The sequence below is a fragment of the Chrysochloris asiatica genome, unplaced genomic scaffold (genome assembly GCF_000296735.1).
Source record: "Chrysochloris asiatica unplaced genomic scaffold, ChrAsi1.0 scaffold00086, whole genome shotgun sequence".
Lineage (NCBI taxonomy): Eukaryota > Metazoa > Chordata > Mammalia > Afrosoricida > Chrysochloridae > Chrysochloris > Chrysochloris asiatica.
Genome location: NW_006408604.1, coordinates 12,346,677 through 12,364,134, shown reverse-complemented (window position 1 = coordinate 12,364,134; position 17,458 = coordinate 12,346,677). Strand labels below are relative to the sequence as shown.

Below are 17,458 nucleotides of genomic sequence, written 5' to 3'. Positions count from 1 at the left end.
GATCAAATACTCATAAGAATCCTAGTGAGCAATAGATCTGGGGTTAAAACCTATGTCTATTTTATTTCAAAGATTCCATCATGCTATGCAAATAAAACCATAATGAAAACTATTATATAAATGGATAAGAGTGACAGTAACAAAACCATTAGCGATATATGAGCATAAGCTAAGCTAATATTAAGTCATCAACAAACTTGTTGTTATGGTTAAGTGCCATCGAGTCGGTTCTGACCCATAGCGACCCTGTATAGGGTTTCTGAGGAGCAGCTGGTGAGCTTGAACCGCCAACCTTGCAGTTCAAATGGCTTTGCAGTCTTGCACATTAACTCACAGCGCCACACCAGGGCTCCATCAAAGCTACTAAGTACAAAATTTCAGCCTGAACACACACATAAATAGAAAGTCAAGACTTAAGTGAAAAAGGACATTTGGTTAGACCAGTTATGCACAAGTGGACTTTGAACTGAGCCCTGAATTACCTGGCTGCCATCTTCTTGGGCCTTTCGGATCATGTTTTGTCGTGAGTCAATCCAATAGAGTTGCTTGTCCAATGGGTCGTAGTCAATGGCCCGGACATTCCGAAGGCTATGGATAGGAAGGATGATGTCAGGGCTCTGTTGCTCATCAATTACCATCCGGTTGATGGCACTCTTTTGACTGAAGAGCAGGAATGTGGTAGGAGCTTAAGGAAACGGAAAAAGCAAATCTGAAATATAGTATTCTAAGTCCTATATCATTCATAGACTTGACCAGCCTATTTGCTCTCATACAAAACAGATGTATATTATGAAAAGGTAAGGCTGAGGACAGAACCCTATGGCAAGCCGTCAAAACTTGCTTCAGAGTGAAACTAATCAGTACTCTGGTTATCAAACATGTTATGTATGAGTTTAGTCAGTAACACAGTCACCAGCACCAGCCTATTTTTTCTCCATCTTATCCACAAAGATGTGAGATTTAATTTCAGTGAGTGTTATGAAATGGACTCTGCCCACAAAAAAATATGTATTGATATAATCTTATTATAAAATAGGGGTTCTTTTGTTGGGTTAATAAAGCAACGCCCATGTAGGGAAAATAACAAATCTAATTAATTCCGATTTATAAAAAGATCAGAATAGACACAAACAGGGAAAAGACGGATAACATGTGAGTAAGCCAAGAAGTATCAAGGAGCTAAAGAATGCCCAAGGATACTGAACATGGAAGCAACTAGCAGGGCCAATATCTCATTTGGACTTTTACCTTTTAACTGTAAGAAAATAAATTTGTCTTAAAAAAAATCTACTTTGTGGTATTTGTGTTACAATAGCACTAGGTAACTAAGACAGGTATTTGATGAAAATATACAGCATCTGTATCAAGTGAATGGAATACAGATGAGGCTTTCTACTAGAAAGACAGCCTAGGAAGCCCATTACATGGTTGCTATGTGTCTGAAGTAACTCAACAGCACACTACCACCACCATCACCAAGTGAGTAACTCTATTCTTCCTAAACCTATTCTGATGTGTGTTAGGTGACAGGAAAACTGGGTTTTTCAAGGTCAAAACTAACTTCAAGACTGGTCTTAATTTCAGTTCTTTTACTATTTAATCATTTCATCTTAACCAAGACATTGAATCTATTCCAGTCAAAGTTTAACCAACTGTAAAATAAAGTTTATAGCTATCTTGTCCCTCTCATAAATTGCTATCAGCATTTTACAGTGTTTTTAAAACTGTAAGGTATTATATAAATGTAAAGTAAAATATTATCAATTACTATCAGTGGTAGCAGTAATAAACTTGGTGTAAAAACTGTAAGGTATTATATAAAGTAAAATAATTATTACTATCAGTAATAGGAGTAATAAACTTGGTATTTATAGGCATTAAAGTTCTCATGGATTGCAGAGAAAAACTTTATTTTGCTTTGTGTATATAACTGTGAGCAGGTGGAACAGACAAAAATTATTTAACAAAACAGTGATAGATACTAGTGAGTCCTTAATATGTGCCAAACACTATTATATCCATTATCTCTAATCCTTCTAACAAACCTATTTATTTGTATTTTCACACAAAATATTCTATTTTGATCACTTTTGTTACCTTGTAATCTGTTTTACCACACCCTACCTCACTCCCATCAATCTATTCTTTCTAATCTAATCTCTATTTGTTCTTGCCTTCATATATACTCAGGTAAGAAATTGGCTTTCTTAAGTCAACAGTGTTTTGTTGTTAGCATACTGTATTTTGTTATTCTATTGTGAATTATTTGCCAACACTTAAAAATCAGGAAATTTTGAGGTAAAAAAAAAAAAAAAAGGATTCATGAATGGTTGGAAATGAACTAGTTACATTAGTTGTAATTAAGTAGAAGCCGCTCACTATGTTTAAAGAATGTGATATTTAGTTCTTCCATCTATCAACTATTATTTTATACTGGACTAAGAAGCATGTGCAAGTTGGGACAAAGAATAAGGAAGACCATGGAAAAACTGATGCATGTGAATTATGGTGTGAATACTGAAAGTACAATGGACTACCAGAGGAACAAGCAAATTTATCTTGGAAGAAGTACAGCCAGAATGCTCCTCAGAAGCAAGAATGATGAGACTTTGTCTCTCATATTGCAGACATGTTATTAAGAGGAACCAGTCTCTGGAGAGTCTGCAAAAAACAGGAAGCCCTCCCCAAAGAAAATAACTGGCACGGTGGCAGTAGCAATGGGCTAAAAGTGTAACAATTGTGAGGATGGTGCAGGATTGGGCAATGTTTTGTTCTGTTGAGCATAGGGTCACAATGAATCGGAAATGATTTGACAGCACCTAACAACAACAATTTTTCTCATATGTATTTTATGTCTAGTCTCTTAAACAGTAAAGTTTCTGTCCTTTGCCTTATTCTATGTACATCAAACGATAAGGAGGTTGTGTTTTGGAATAAAGAGAATTGTTTAATGGCCCAAAAGAAACACCTGGGGGTTCTCTTTGTTGTACTGCTTTTGGTGTTCTTCTCTTCTTTTATAATATGAATTACCATGCACAGAAAACACATGTGCATCCTCTCTTAATGAAGCAATGCAAATTTTATTGTACTAAATGCCCGAGGGTAACAGATTTAATTTTTCCATTAACATCAATTTGCTATCACCAGGAAATAGTAAGTATCAAAACCTTAAGATTTTTCCCCTGTTTACAAATTCCTCTCCTTTTAACGATCAAATGATCAATTCTGGACTTCTACAACTTTTTAATCTAGAAAGACCATGAACGACAGTGTGTATAAAATGCTGCTCTCTAGTCTCACTCTATTCTTGCTTTGAGGGGAAATGCAGCTTACCACTACAAGTTCTGTTGTCAGTATTAAGAGAGTAATGGGCTGGGCATCCACAAACAAAACCTCCAACGGGCACAGCCAAGCAGAGGTGGGAGCAGTGCCCATTGCTGGAGGCACACTCATTCCATCCTGCCTGCCGAGAGGAATGAAAGACGAGGATGTCCATCACATAATCCAAATGGCCTTGAATGATGGTGCGGTTTTGGCCACTGGTTTTGTTGGCACGCTCAATGCTGCGTCGGCTCCAGTCCGTCCAGTAGATGTAATCCTGGTACTGAGTTAAGCCAAATGGATGAGGCAAATCATCTGCTATAACTTCACGGTTGAGTCCTATTTTTGGAAAAGCAGTAGACAAGAGAAGCAGAGGGATGAAATATGGTGAGAATTCAAGAGTCTCATTGGCAAAAACAAAGCAAGAAAACATATTTAAACAAGTAAAATATTACATTTGCAAGCAACTTTGAAAAAAGAACAATTTATTTAAAAGTTGTTCTAAAACCAGACCAATCCTCTGAAATCAATCCATCTGTTGTCTAACCCCATGCTTCAAATTTATGTATCTGCTATAAATCAGTTTGTTTAAACTCCTTCAAATGGGTAACTTTGATTTTGTTTTTGTTCTTTTTTACATATAGGGGTCTAGAGTTCAACTTCTCTTCTTCCTTTTATAAAAACATGGAAGTGTATATATTTTTGCTCATATAAAAAGTCACTTCAGGGATTATCTAGTGAATTATAAATAATAACAAACCCAATAATAATTAAATCTCACAATAAAATGGTGTGAATCCAAATACCTGGTCCATTATTAACAATAAAAACAGGATATAATTCCAGAACAAGGGGAAGAATCTAGACTATCATACATAGTTTTATTAATAGCTCTGGTAGCATAGTGGTTATGAGTCAGGCTGCCAACTTCAAAGTCAGCAGTTCAAAACTACCAGCAGTTCCGCAGGAGAAAGATGAGGCTTTCTGCTCCCATAAAGATTTACAGCCTCGGAAACCCTGTGCAGGGTCACTATGAGTGGGAACCGACTTCACAGTACTTAACAACAACCACCACCAAAGGTAAATTGTTGTTGTTGCTAAGTGCCGTCGAGTAAAAGTTACTAATTTGTTGTGGCACTCTAGCGTAAGCACTGGACTGCTTAACTGCAAGATCCACAGTTCAAATCTATCAGTTGCTCCTCAGAAACCCTATGTTGTTGTTAAGTGCTGTTGAGTTGGTTCCAACTTATAGCAACCAAGTATAGGGTTTCCAAGGAGCAGCTAGTGGATTTGAACCACTTACCTTGTGGGTAGCAATCTAGTGCTTACCCTAGAGTGCCACACCACAAGGCTGCTGAGTCAAAATTGACCAAACAGCATTCAACAATAACAAACAACAATTTTTATATGAAAAGAAAAATATCCTATGTGTTTGAATAAAAAGAAGCACATCTTACCAAGCATATTTGAAGATTCTATTAAATTGGTATCCAGGTCTGTCCAATAAAGCCTTCTTTTAGCATAATCAATTGTTAGGCCATTTGCCCGTCCCACATTTGGAACTAATGTAGTACGTTCACTTCCATCCATAGCAGCTCTGTCTATTTTAGGTTTTCCACCCCATTCAGTCCAATACATAAACCTAAATTTTAAAAAATGAGTATTTACATTTCATTTTTGGTAGTTTTGGGAAACAGGCCATATTCATGTATGATAACTAAATACATTTAAAGAAACTGTATTCTAAGTCAAGGAAATGGATAAAATAAAATCTGGCCTATACTTTTTCTAATTATTTTGGCATCCTCAACTAAATATTTCTTGCTATATCCCAAGGAAGTGAGTCAGCTTTCCTTAGTCTTTCCAATGAATTTGTTCCATCCAAACCCTAAGAACTGGACACAAACCAATGATTTCCTTATTGCAGCACTTGCATTTATAAAACTAATATTCAAAAAGAAAAGCAGTGGATTAAAGCTCTGGCCTCAGAAAATGGTTTACTTCTTAAAAAAATATATCTGTACGTATTTCTCAATACAAATTATTTTAGTAGTTGGGACTAAAATGGGATCATTTTTGTTTTAAACTTACTGTTTAAATTATATAATCAACTCTCTCCATAAATTAGCTTCCGGAGTACATCAAAGTTGTAAAAATAAATGGTGGGCCTTTAAGTGAAATCAAAAGCAAGGATTGAAAATATACTTGGTCATAAGATTTAACAGTAGTAAATCACCATTTGAAGTGTGTCAGCTGGGCAGTGCACTCAACTATTACAATCCCTGTGAAATTGGAGAACATTGTTTTGCTTCTATTTTACTTTTTTAAGTTTTAAACTTTAACCTTAGAGTAGCCTTACAGTACAACAGGCTTTTTAGGGACGAGGCCAAAGCACTAGAAAAACCATGAATGATTTGTTTACTGTACTAGAGCTAGATACATTATAGAATTAGACCTGGAACCCTATAGTCCATAGTCAAATGGCCTTTCAACTACACCACTAAGGTGCTACTTTAGAAGTGCTGAATACTAGGAAAGCTACTCCACACAACAGCTTGTATCAAACACCTGAGGACTTTCACTCATTAGCTTGTTAGCTGATGGCTGACTTAGCAATGTATGAACATCTTTTCTGAAAATTAAAGCTGGTCTCAGGCTCTGTTTACGTTTACACTGGTCAGCTGATAGGCATGTGCACACAAGGGCTAAAGAGGAAACAACTGTGGGAGAAATATCACAATTGCCAGAAGTGACCTATATGAAAGTCCTTAGTCCCAACTACTAAATTTATCTGTTTGGCAACTAATGCTAAGAGCCAATATCATTACGATCCTACCACAACATGTTAGTTGAGTGAGGCTGACTTTGATATGGCCCTCTAACTAGATGAATAGCTAGCTAATCATAGGATTAGTGTGGTGATTTCAGGGAACTATTTTTAATTACAAATATGGCAAAGATGTTTACATGATCACACTGATGGCTTCTGCTTTTAAAAGTAGAATTTTTCTTCAAATTTTAGTTATCTTAGCTACTGACTTTTTAAAACTTACTGAATCTTTTAAGAATTACCTATCCTTGAAAAATAAGCCATGTTGTTAATAAACGCTTTATCTTATACTATCATACTTTCCTCAAGTTAATAATGATCAAACTAGTTGCCCATTTTGAGTCAAAGAAATATTATAAAATGGAGCTTTAATATAGTTATTTCTTAACATACAACATTGTCTCTGTGGTTTGCTATAACAGGTCTGGAATTTGGTGTTAATTAGGGAAGGGGTGCACCCAAATTGTTACTTAATATTGGCTTTTAGAAAAGCTCTTCACTAAGTATACAAATATTGATTAGTAATCTTTGATTATTCAACCACTTTACTAATCTTTCTTCACCCAGTGCTAATGGTCAAAGTAAGATTTGCTAATAATAATTAATACTAAAGTAAGCGAAATTTCAAATTAATAGTTTTAAATAAAGCCCACCTATCATTTAGGTGTCAGTTTCTTAGTAAGCATTATTCAAACTATTAAGAACTAGGGCAGGTTCCCAAAATGTTCAATGCCATCTTAAATAGTGAAGACAAAAGTGATTACCCTTCAGCAGGATCCAGTGCAAGAGCTCTGGGACTATCTAGGTCTTTCCACACCAAAACTTGTCGGTGCTGCCCATCCAACTTTGACACCTCAATTCGATTTGTTCCAGTGTCTGCCCAGTACAAGTTCTTCCCAAGCCAGTCGACTGCCATGCCTTCTGGATAATCTAAGCCAAATTCTACAACATGTTCCAGTGCACTGCCATTCATAAAGGCTCTGCTGATGGTCTGCAAAATAAAGATTAACAACTAAATCACATGGCATAAATAGAAAACACTATCCAGAAAGCACTTTTGGTTTTGTTTTGTTGGGGGTGATGGAGATGGTGAAAGAGCCAAGAATCATACTGTTTCTTAATAAAAGGCATATATATGCGCAGCAAAAAAAACTGATGTCAATCTGTAATGCCAACCCTAGATCACGAATATAAAGATAACTTTTATCTGGTTCAAATAAATGCAGTTGCGACCTCAAGTTTTACTGCCAATTCAGGAAGACAAATTTGAAACGGAAGGACACGAAATTCATTCTAGTAAGACACTGGATGACTTTTCTTTTTAATATTAATAATCAAGTAAAAAAGATTTGACCAGATTGTTGTATACTCTTAACTGTTCACCAACTTTCTGAAATACAGAATGCCAAGTCATTGCATAATTTGACAAGATCTCAACAACTTTATACCTTATAAAGCATACATTAATACTGTAGTTTCAAATTTCCTGATTATTTAAAAATACTATTTCAAGCTAATAACAGCTGCTATTTCTTGTCAAGTACTTTCCTACAACGTAAGCATTATCTCTATTTTTAGCATAAGGAAACTCAAAAGGCTACAAAGTAAATGATTTATTTATTTCATTTGTTCCCTTATTTAATAAATTTTACTCAACATCATTAGAATCCAACGCTTGGCTTCAAAATCTCATGTTCTAAAGCATTACATTAGATAAGAGTCTACATAAGTTATTTAAACAAGTCCAGAACTATCTGAAAGAATGAAAGCTAATTCTCCAGATTTCCTGGCTAGGAGCTTCTTCTATCTCCCAGTCTTCACTGTGCTTTTCAATATTTATTCTAGGAAAAAGAAAAGTATATTACAGAGCCCTAGAGCCCTGGAGCCCTGGTATGGTACTGTAGGATAAGCATTGGACTGCAAACCACAAGGTTGCTATGTCAAACTCACCAGGAGCTCCTTAGAAACCCTATACAGGGTCACTATGAGTTGGAACCAACTCCACGGCACTTAAGAACAAGATCTCTGTTGGTGCAGTGGTTAAAGCACTCAGTTGGTAACCGAAAGATGGGCAGTTATAACACACCAGCCTCTCCACAGGACAGAGAGGTGGCCATCTGCTTCCATAAAGGTTTAGAGCCTTGGAAATCCTATGGGGAAGTTCTATTCTGCCATGTAAGGTTGCTCTGAGTCAGAATCGACTTAATAGCAACAGGTTCTGTATCTCATAAATGGCATTTTTCTCATTCAGGCTCCAAAATTTTGTTTAAAATAAATTTAAGCATCATGCCTCTATAAGCCAATATATGCAGAAGGTATAATTGCTCATTCAGCTAATGACAGAAAATGTTATCATCAATTAGAACAAGGTTAGGAAGATTCACATCTTGCAGATTTAGCGATGCATCTTGCATTAAGACACTCAGTAAATTGGCACTGTAGGATAAGCATGGGACCACTAACTACAAGGATGGCAGTTCAAAACCATCAGCTGCTCCTTGGAAACATTCCACAGCATCTCTATTAGTCAGAACCAACTCGATGGAACAAAACAACAATAAAAAATTTATGAAATAGGACTTTCCTTTAAAAAGTTATGGTTATTCTATTGTTGAATTTTGCCTATCAAACAAAAGGGAGGTGGGTCATTGCATGGAGATTTGAAAATTCTAGAAATGACCCCCCTTTTTGTTTTTTTTTTTTTTGAAACGACCCCCTTTTAAAACCTCAGCTTCAATATTCCAATTCCTTTACTAACCTTGAGTGATATATCAGTCCAGTAAATTCGGTTATCTGTCACATCAAAATCCAAAGCAGAAGCTTCTTTGACACCAGTGAGTGGAATGGCCACATTATTATTGTTAGTTTCCAAAGAAATTCGCCTGATATCTGCTCTTCGTGAAAACAGAAGGAAAGCCTCTGGGACAATACAGGTCTTCATGTCACTGATGAGCTCAAAGCCAATGGGGCAAGCACAGCGCAGGCCCTGAGGTCTATAGAGGCAAAGATGGCTACATCCCCCATTATCCTCAGCACAGGGATTGGAACCTAAAAGATGAATTATAAAAGAGCACAGAAGGACACATTGATGAAATAAGTATTTGGTTCAAAAAGATATGTTATCTTCCATGTCTAGATTTCAGTTCTAATCTTATAATAGGGACTTAAACAACAGGGAATAAAGCTATAATGCAGTGGAGGGAATACATGAAACAAACAAAACAATGGACAGTCAATACTTCCCTTTGTAGCCACAGCAATCTTTAAACTAAACAAAATTAAATAAATAAATTAGAATTTTTTTGAAAGGTACTTGTACATATGTGCATACGTAACTCTTCAACTGAAATATGTTTAAAAGACTTACTCCTTTTAAAAAGGTTAACAGATGATATCTATGTTGACACAGTCTTACTTTGGGGGAGAGGGCTTTCCTTAAGGGAAATTCAGAAAGCTCATAACTATTTAACAATTTACAAAACACTATTTAACAATTTACAATGCTGTTTGTTTTTTTTTTAAAGATTGCTGACTATTCTCCGTCTTTCCTTATCCTGGCTTCCATCTCTAAGGGAGTTCTGAAATTACTTACCAATGATTCGGTGCACATTTGTGGCCTTTAAGCCCATGAGGTCAGGTAGCTGATCTATGATGATTTCCCTCTCGGCACTTCGTTTGTGAACTCTTTCAATGCTCCTTCTCTGCCAGTCAGTCCAGTAAACATAGTCACCCAACAAAGTAAACCCAAATATGTGGGGAATTTTGTCTTCCACAAGTACTCGTCTCCCAGTGCCATCAGTATTCATAACCTTTAAGTTTAAAGAGAAAGAAGAAGAAAAGCTGTTTACTTATCCTTTGTATCTACGTGAAAAAAGAAAAATTGCCTGTTGCATCAAAACCTGAGTGATCTTAGTTTTTCTTACTTTAATGCTTTCACAAAATTAAAATATCCAGGTTCAATGAGAGCATTTTTTTCTTACTTTAATGCTTTCACAAAATTAAAATATCCAGGTTCAATGAGAGCATTTTTTTAAGTTTTTTTTTGTGAATTGAGAGATAGGTTACATGGGAGAACATAGGTTTTGCACAATCATTTCATTGCAATGATTACATCTTCTCTGTGCATCATCATTCAACAGTACTTGCTTGTATTCCCTCTGTTTTTGTTTTTGTTTTGGGGGGGGAGGAATGTGCAAAAAACACTCAGGAATTTATACTAATCAATGACAGTAATTTCAACAGTCAATACTTGATCTCTATTTCTCTATTACCTTTCCTTCTAAATATTTTGGCAACTTTAGGTTTAATAAGTATCTCTTATATTAAACGACTATCAATTTTGTACCTATGTTTTCAAACAATAACATGCATTCACACATATTATTTTTTAATATATGTGGTGCTGTGGGTAAATACACTGGACTGCTAAGTCAGTTTGAACCACAGAGTCAGCAGTTCAAGCTCACCAGCCACTCCTTGGAAACTCTATACAGAGTCATTTACTATGGGTTGGAACTGACTCAACAGCACTTAAAAATAAAAGCATGTTTTGTTTAATTATATTTTATTTTGAGAATTTTCCCATCTTTTCGTATCCACAGAAACAGACTCATATAAGGTCACTGAGTTTGTAAACAGAGTTAATGTCTTTTCTTTAGTATTTCTTCCGTTAAGTATGTTTTCTTATTTCTGTAGCTTTTGTTTAAATCAAAGAAAAAAGGGGCTCACAGTAAAATCTCATTCCTCTTAAATTATAATCACAAAAGTACCTGGAGCTTATGATACCCTCTCTTCAACTAAGTTTTAAGAAACTAGTATGTACCTATTCTTTCCTAGTACCCTATAAACAAAAATATCAAATCTATTCTGACACCATCATACACACATCAATAATTTTTATTGAAGTGACAAAGGTGGTTTTTTTTTCCGTCTCTGGTATTGCAACAGCATTGAATTAATTTTTGGCACTGTATTAATTTTTTGTGTTGAAAGGTGTAGAAAACCTTAACACCTTTCCTACCCCAATTTTCATTATTTGCTTTTGCTACTTACATACGGTAAATAAAATTGAGGACAAACAGTTTGATCTGGATACCTTACCTTCTGCTTTACCAGCATCCCCCAATCAAACAACTTTAATAAATATATCTAATGCATGCAAATCACCATGAAAGACAAATGATGAATGTGAAGATGTTTAGAACAGGGTTCCTTTTCAGAGAAGAGATTACAATCTAGTTGGGGAGGTAAACTAAAGTAACATTTAAATCACACCCACACATACATCCTCTCTCTATCCTATAGCTAATCAGGAAAAACTTAGAAAATGGTAGGGTTTTAATTCATCTTAAAGAATTTTGACAGAGAGAAGATTTCCCAGAAAAAAAGAATTATCGTGTATGAAAAACCAGATCAAGAGTGCATACAATGTTTAATGTTAGACTAAAGAAAACATGAAAAGGATTTATAAGAGATAACATCAGGTAGCTAGCACTCTGTGTTGTTGTGTTGTTGTTAAGTGCTGATGAGTTGATTCTGACCCACAGCGGTCCTATAAAGGGTTCCCGAGGAGCAGCTGGTAAGCTTGAACCACCGATCTTGCAGTTCAAACGGCTTTTCAGTCTGGCACAGTAACCCATGGTGCCACACCACGACTCCTGTAGCAGGTGTTAAATTCCAGGACAAAGAGAGCTATAGAGAACAAGGAACTTCTGAAAACACTTCACAGGAGAATGCATTTGTCACTGTGTTCAGTCACTGTGTTGTGCTAAAGACAAAAATCTCATTTTAAAAACAGAATTATGGCTAGTAAAACATTTCCAATTTCTGTAAGATGCTAATCTGCTATTGCTAAGAGCCATTGAGTTGGTTCCAACTCAAAGTGACCCTGTATAGGGTTTCTGAGGAGTGGCTGGTGGGTTTCAACTGCTAGCCTTGCAGTTAGCAGCCCAGTGCTTATCCTATAGTGCCACACCAGGACTCCAGGACAGTAATGTTGTTGTTGTTGCTAAGTGGCATCGAGTCAGTTCCAACTCATAGTGACCCTATACAGGGTTCCCAAGGAGCAGCTGGTGGGTTTGAACTGTAGACCTCGTGGTTCCCAGTCCAGTGCTGATCCTACAGCGCTACACCAGGAGATGCAAGATGTTAATAGAAGTCCAAAATCCCTGATCTGAAATCCTTTGTGTCAGCTATATTTCAGAATTCAGATTTAAAAATATAATAATTGTTTTTAAGTTAATACAGTGTATATTACCTATCACCTCTACCTGGATACAAGACAACACTTTATTTCCAACCACATTGATATTTCTATAGCAAAACAGATAAACATTTCCACATAGTGGGATAAAGATCACATTTAGCTTCCCTCACATTACTTCAGATCAGGTTTTCTATCAAATGAATTAACAAAAACAACTTTTGGTTTTCAGAGCTTTTGAATTTCAGAATAGTAAAGGACTGTAGTCCAGAAATGCTTTGCTGATCTTCACAACAGTCTCTTAACCAAAGTGGCGTTTACATCCACGTTAGTGCTACTCTCTCTAAGTGCAAGCAAAACAACACTAGGACTTTGTAACAATATCTGGTGAAACGATGAAAAGCATTATGAAGATCTTTAAAACAGCATAGTGGTGAGGAATGCAAATATGTATTTCCTGCAAAGTTATAACTAAAGGCTGGGAAGCTTTCCACATGGAAACTAGTCTCTTACAGTTAATTATCACTTCTAAAGCAAAACCTATATTAAGAGGCAGCCCCCCCAAACACACACACACTTTAAAAAAAAATACACTTTACACAAAAGCAGTATGTCTACTTCTTCCCTAATTCCTACTTTCTCTTTTCTCATCCGTTACAGCTTCTACTCCAGGACTGGGTCTTTGAACAGTGCTGTCCAGTAGAATAATAATACAAACCACAAATGTGAGCAACATATAATTTAAAATTTAAAAAGTAAAAAGAAACATGTAAAATTAATCTTAATAAATTTTACTTAACCTAATATATCTAAAATATTTTCATTAAAACATGCAATCAATATTAAACTTTTTACTAATGAGATTTTACTTGCCCCTCCACAAGTTTTTTTTGCTTGCATTTTAAAGTATTTTATACTTAAAGCACACATTCAAGCTCATCTCAGACTAACCACATTCAAAATGCTCAAAAACCACATATGGCTAGTGACAACTGCATTGAACTGCACAGAATTACAGTTTCATAGCCTACAATAAAATCTGTTTCTTCTTATATTAGATCACTGTCCCCCCTTCCACCTCACACTCAGGCTTGCATCAGACCCATTCTCTAAGTAAAGTCACAAAATATCGAATGATTTTCATTTGGTATTTCTATTCTCCTCATCTTGTTGTTAAGTGCCATTGAGTCAGTTCCAACCCATAGCAACCACGTATAGAGTTTCCAAGGAGTGCGTGGTGGGTTTGAACTGCCAACCTTTCGGTTCAAACTAACCTTGCAGTCTAGCACATTATCCTGCAACGCCACACCAGGACTACTTAATTCTAATATGGGTCAAATTACTTAAGGGGTCAAATTACAAAAGGCCTCTGATTTCAAAATAAATTAATGAAATGTTCATTTTTCTTATGTCACATTTGCAAATTTGTCATTTCAAACACTAGCTGACATTTGTGAAGAGCAAAGACAAAGGTTTGCTTCATTTCTTTTAGGCTATCTTAAAATCAAATTATTAAGACTCTAGCTGTATGAATAAAAGAATCCATCTCAGCCATTTCCTTAAAATATGCATTCTAGATTGGCTACGTACTAACAATAGTTTGAAGCTGGGTTGTTTGTCCTAATCTTTTCTATATATCTGAAATACAGACTCCCCTTGTATAGGAAATACAAGTAGCAAGTCAAGCAGATTTGAATAATGATGATAACTAGTGTTATTAATAAATGCTTCCAATATTTTTACTGTTGATACAGAAAGCAATTGTAAGAATCCTCTGGAGGGATAAAGGGATCAATAGTTTACACAAAATCTGATTCTGAGCCTTTGTATCTAAAGAACCAGGTATTTCCCTTTACACAGAGGTCATTGGTTACTTTCTGAAATCTGTTTTCTTCAGTTACTTTTGCAGAGGTGGCACAGCTATTAGAAAATTGGCTTCTCCTGTAAAACGTTCACTTATACCACCATATAATCTTTCTACTGGGCAGAGACAACACAGTGAAATAGTAACATACTACTTTTGTCTCCAAGAAAATCACTACCACATTTCTTATACCGAAGGAATAAAAGTTTTGGACAGGTTATTAGGTTTGTAAATGTGGTTTAAGCCCCTTGTTTTCAAAGATCCACCACCAATCCTGGTAAAAGCTTGCTTGTACATTCTGAATGCAGAATAAATGAACCATGTTAGGTGATTCCAAAAGACTACCCTCATACTTTAAAAGTTGAGCCAACGTTAATTAAACCTCTGGCAACTCTTGAGGGTGTGTTCCACTGTATTACCTCAGAGTGGTTTAATTAGTTAAATTGAAATTAGGCTTCTGTCACTTCTAAAATCTTCCAAATCTTAACCAGTGTCTCCAGTGGTTTCAGCTGTTTCAACCACATTGTGGTATGGGTTTTTAACATTCAGAGGCATTACCAAATAGTAGAAACCACACTGAGATGATAGGCTACAACAGGAAGCAGATGCAGGTTAAACATAATATTATCTCCACAGACAGGAGGTAATGGCAAACCTTCTATAGACATTACATCCGGTTTTCTTAGTGGCTTCACATCAACTCATTAAATGTCAAAAAGGGATTACCCATGAGATCTTGGAACACAGCCAGTCTACTACCAAAATTGCTGCTACGCAACTTCACTTGACTAGACACGTTCAGGGAGTAGATGAGAGTAGGGCAACCAAGCACCCACCATAAAATGAGCTGGAATGAGAATGCTATAAAGCGTTACAGGGAAACTCAGATTATGCTCACAATGAGCCATTCTTCTTCTAATGTCCCAGCCAACATTCAAAACAAGAGAGAAAAATAGATATGACTAGAGGGTGGGGTGCGGACTTTTTTCTGACACATTTCATAGGTAATAACAAATAATTTAATAGAATGTGACATTTAAAAAAATAGAATACATATCCTTGGAAATGACATTTTAATCATGTAGAACCTACTGAGGTAACAAGTTAAGAGAAATGCTTTGGACCCCACAGGGGATTGTTTTAGACAGCAATGAGCAGTTCTGCATTCAAAGTATTTTAACCTGTTTAAAGACACATTTTAGTAAATACAAGTGAATATGATAGGAGAATAAAAGCAACATAATCACATTATGTAGTTTCACACAATATATATATATTTTTTTACAAGGAGACATGATCAGAATACTAAATATTCGTGTCAGTAGTGACATTGTAGGATAAGCACTGGACTGCTAACCTCAAGGTCAGCAGTTCAAACCCATCAACCACTCCTCAGAAACCCTGTACAGGATCGCGATGAGTCAGTACCAACTCAATGGCACTTAACAACAACAACTTTAACTACAAGTTTGGCAGTTCAAGCCACAGCTACTCCACGTGAGAAAAAAGAGCTTTCCGCTCCTGTAAAGACTGATGGCCTCGGAAACCCTGAGTGTTACGGAGTCAGAATCAACTCACTTGGCAGTGAGTTTGGTAGGTTTTTTAAAATGTTATTTTACACAATGTTAAAAACTGCTAGTGCAACCAAAATTTACTAAAACCTAAATTACTCAGGAAAACTGTAAATTGAGAATAGATTTCCACATGAAGTCATCATTACAATGAATACCAACAAAACCTTGGCAATTACACTCTGTTGCTTCATGAGATTCTTCTGCCAGCCCCAGTCTCCAGGAGCCTCAAAATCCCTAATGGGGAAAAATTAACATGTTAGCAAGGGAAAGCTTTCTTTACTTTCATATGAGGGGGTTTCAGAAAATTTGTGGAACACTTCCTTATCTTTTGATTCTATTTTTCCACAAACCTTTTGTAGTTTCATTGTACATTTTAAGCACATCTAAAATAATATTGCATTTGGAAGGTGAATAGGAAAAAAAAATCAATTTTAACTATTACCTTAGTATTAAAAGGCAATCACCCCTGTTACCAGTGGTTTTAGTTTTTAAATACTATTCTCCATTAAAGGAGTCCTGGTGGTACAGTGGTTAAGTGATCAGCTGCTGACCAAAAGTTGCTCAAACATACCAGTCACTCTGTGGGAGAAAGAGATGACAATCTGCTTCCATAAAGATTGTTGTTGTTGAGTCCAACTCATAGTGATCCTATAAAGGGTTTCCATGAGCAGTTCTGCTATGTCCTATAGGATTACTCTCAGTTGGAATCAACTTGTAGGCAACGTTTTTGAAAATTTTATTCTCCATTAAAAGGCACAGGGCTCCCTGAAGAAAACATCTGGGACTAGAACAAGGAAAATAAAACCTAAGGCTGGAACATATTTTTAAACCAGAAAGTAATAAAGGGCTTAATAAAATGATGGGGGTATAGTGAAAAGGACATACGAGTCAACACAAGGTGTTCCTGTGGCCAATTCCAGGACAATAAAATTGTTATTGTTGCTAAGTGCTGTCAAGTTGATTCCAACTGGTAGCAACCCTATGGACGATTTCCAAGGATTGGTTGGTGGGTTTTACCTGCTAGCCTGTGGTCAGCAGTCCAATGCTTATCCTACAGTGCCACACCAAGATTCTAAAAAATAAAAATCTGATGCTCTAACAACTGAGCTATCAGGGCTCAGGCAATGAAATAATGATAAAGAAATATAACCCATAATTATATTATTATATGGAGTCTTGGTGTGGTGCTGTAAGATAAGAACTCGACTGTGCGATTGGTTTAAACTGCAAGACCAGTGGTTCAAACTTAACAGCCACTCCTTGGAAACCCTATACAGGGTCGCTGTGGTCGGAAGCGACTTGACAGCACTTAACAACAACATTTTATATATCACAACAAACAAAGAAATAAAAAAAAAATCCTAATTTTAAAAACGGGAGAAAAGGAACAGATCTTCCTTACATTAGAATAAGCACTGGACTACTAATTGCAAGATCAGTAGTTGAAACCCACCACTTGCTTCTTGGAAACCTTCTACAAGGTTGCTATATGTCAGAATTGACTCGATGGCACTTAACAACAATATTCACCAAGAAATTAACATTGTTATTACTTACATCATTTCTTTCTACACTTACTAATTGAAATTCTACTGTAAGGAAAAGTGGTTCCTTTTCCCTCCATTTTTTCTGTTGATATATAAATAATATGTTGTTGTTAATGCCAC

At 36.0% G+C, this 17,458-nt stretch overlaps 1 protein-coding gene across 2 annotated transcripts in view; it reads right to left on the bottom strand.

The window, feature by feature from the left end:
* Positions 1 to 17,458, bottom strand: part of LRP6 (low density lipoprotein receptor-related protein 6) — a 204,700-nt gene that overhangs the window by 48,726 nt on the left and 138,516 nt on the right. For both annotated transcript variants that reach the window (XM_006866055.1, XM_006866056.1), the window contains exons 8-13: positions 9,744 to 9,960; positions 8,910 to 9,199; positions 6,916 to 7,142; positions 4,779 to 4,963; positions 3,334 to 3,660; positions 483 to 685 (exon numbers count right to left, since the gene is read on the bottom strand). In XM_006866055.1, coding sequence (XP_006866117.1) covers positions 483 to 685; positions 3,334 to 3,660; positions 4,779 to 4,963; positions 6,916 to 7,142; positions 8,910 to 9,199; positions 9,744 to 9,960 — 1,449 coding nt within the window. The remainder of the gene's footprint in view (positions 1 to 482; positions 686 to 3,333; positions 3,661 to 4,778; positions 4,964 to 6,915; positions 7,143 to 8,909; positions 9,200 to 9,743; positions 9,961 to 17,458) is intronic.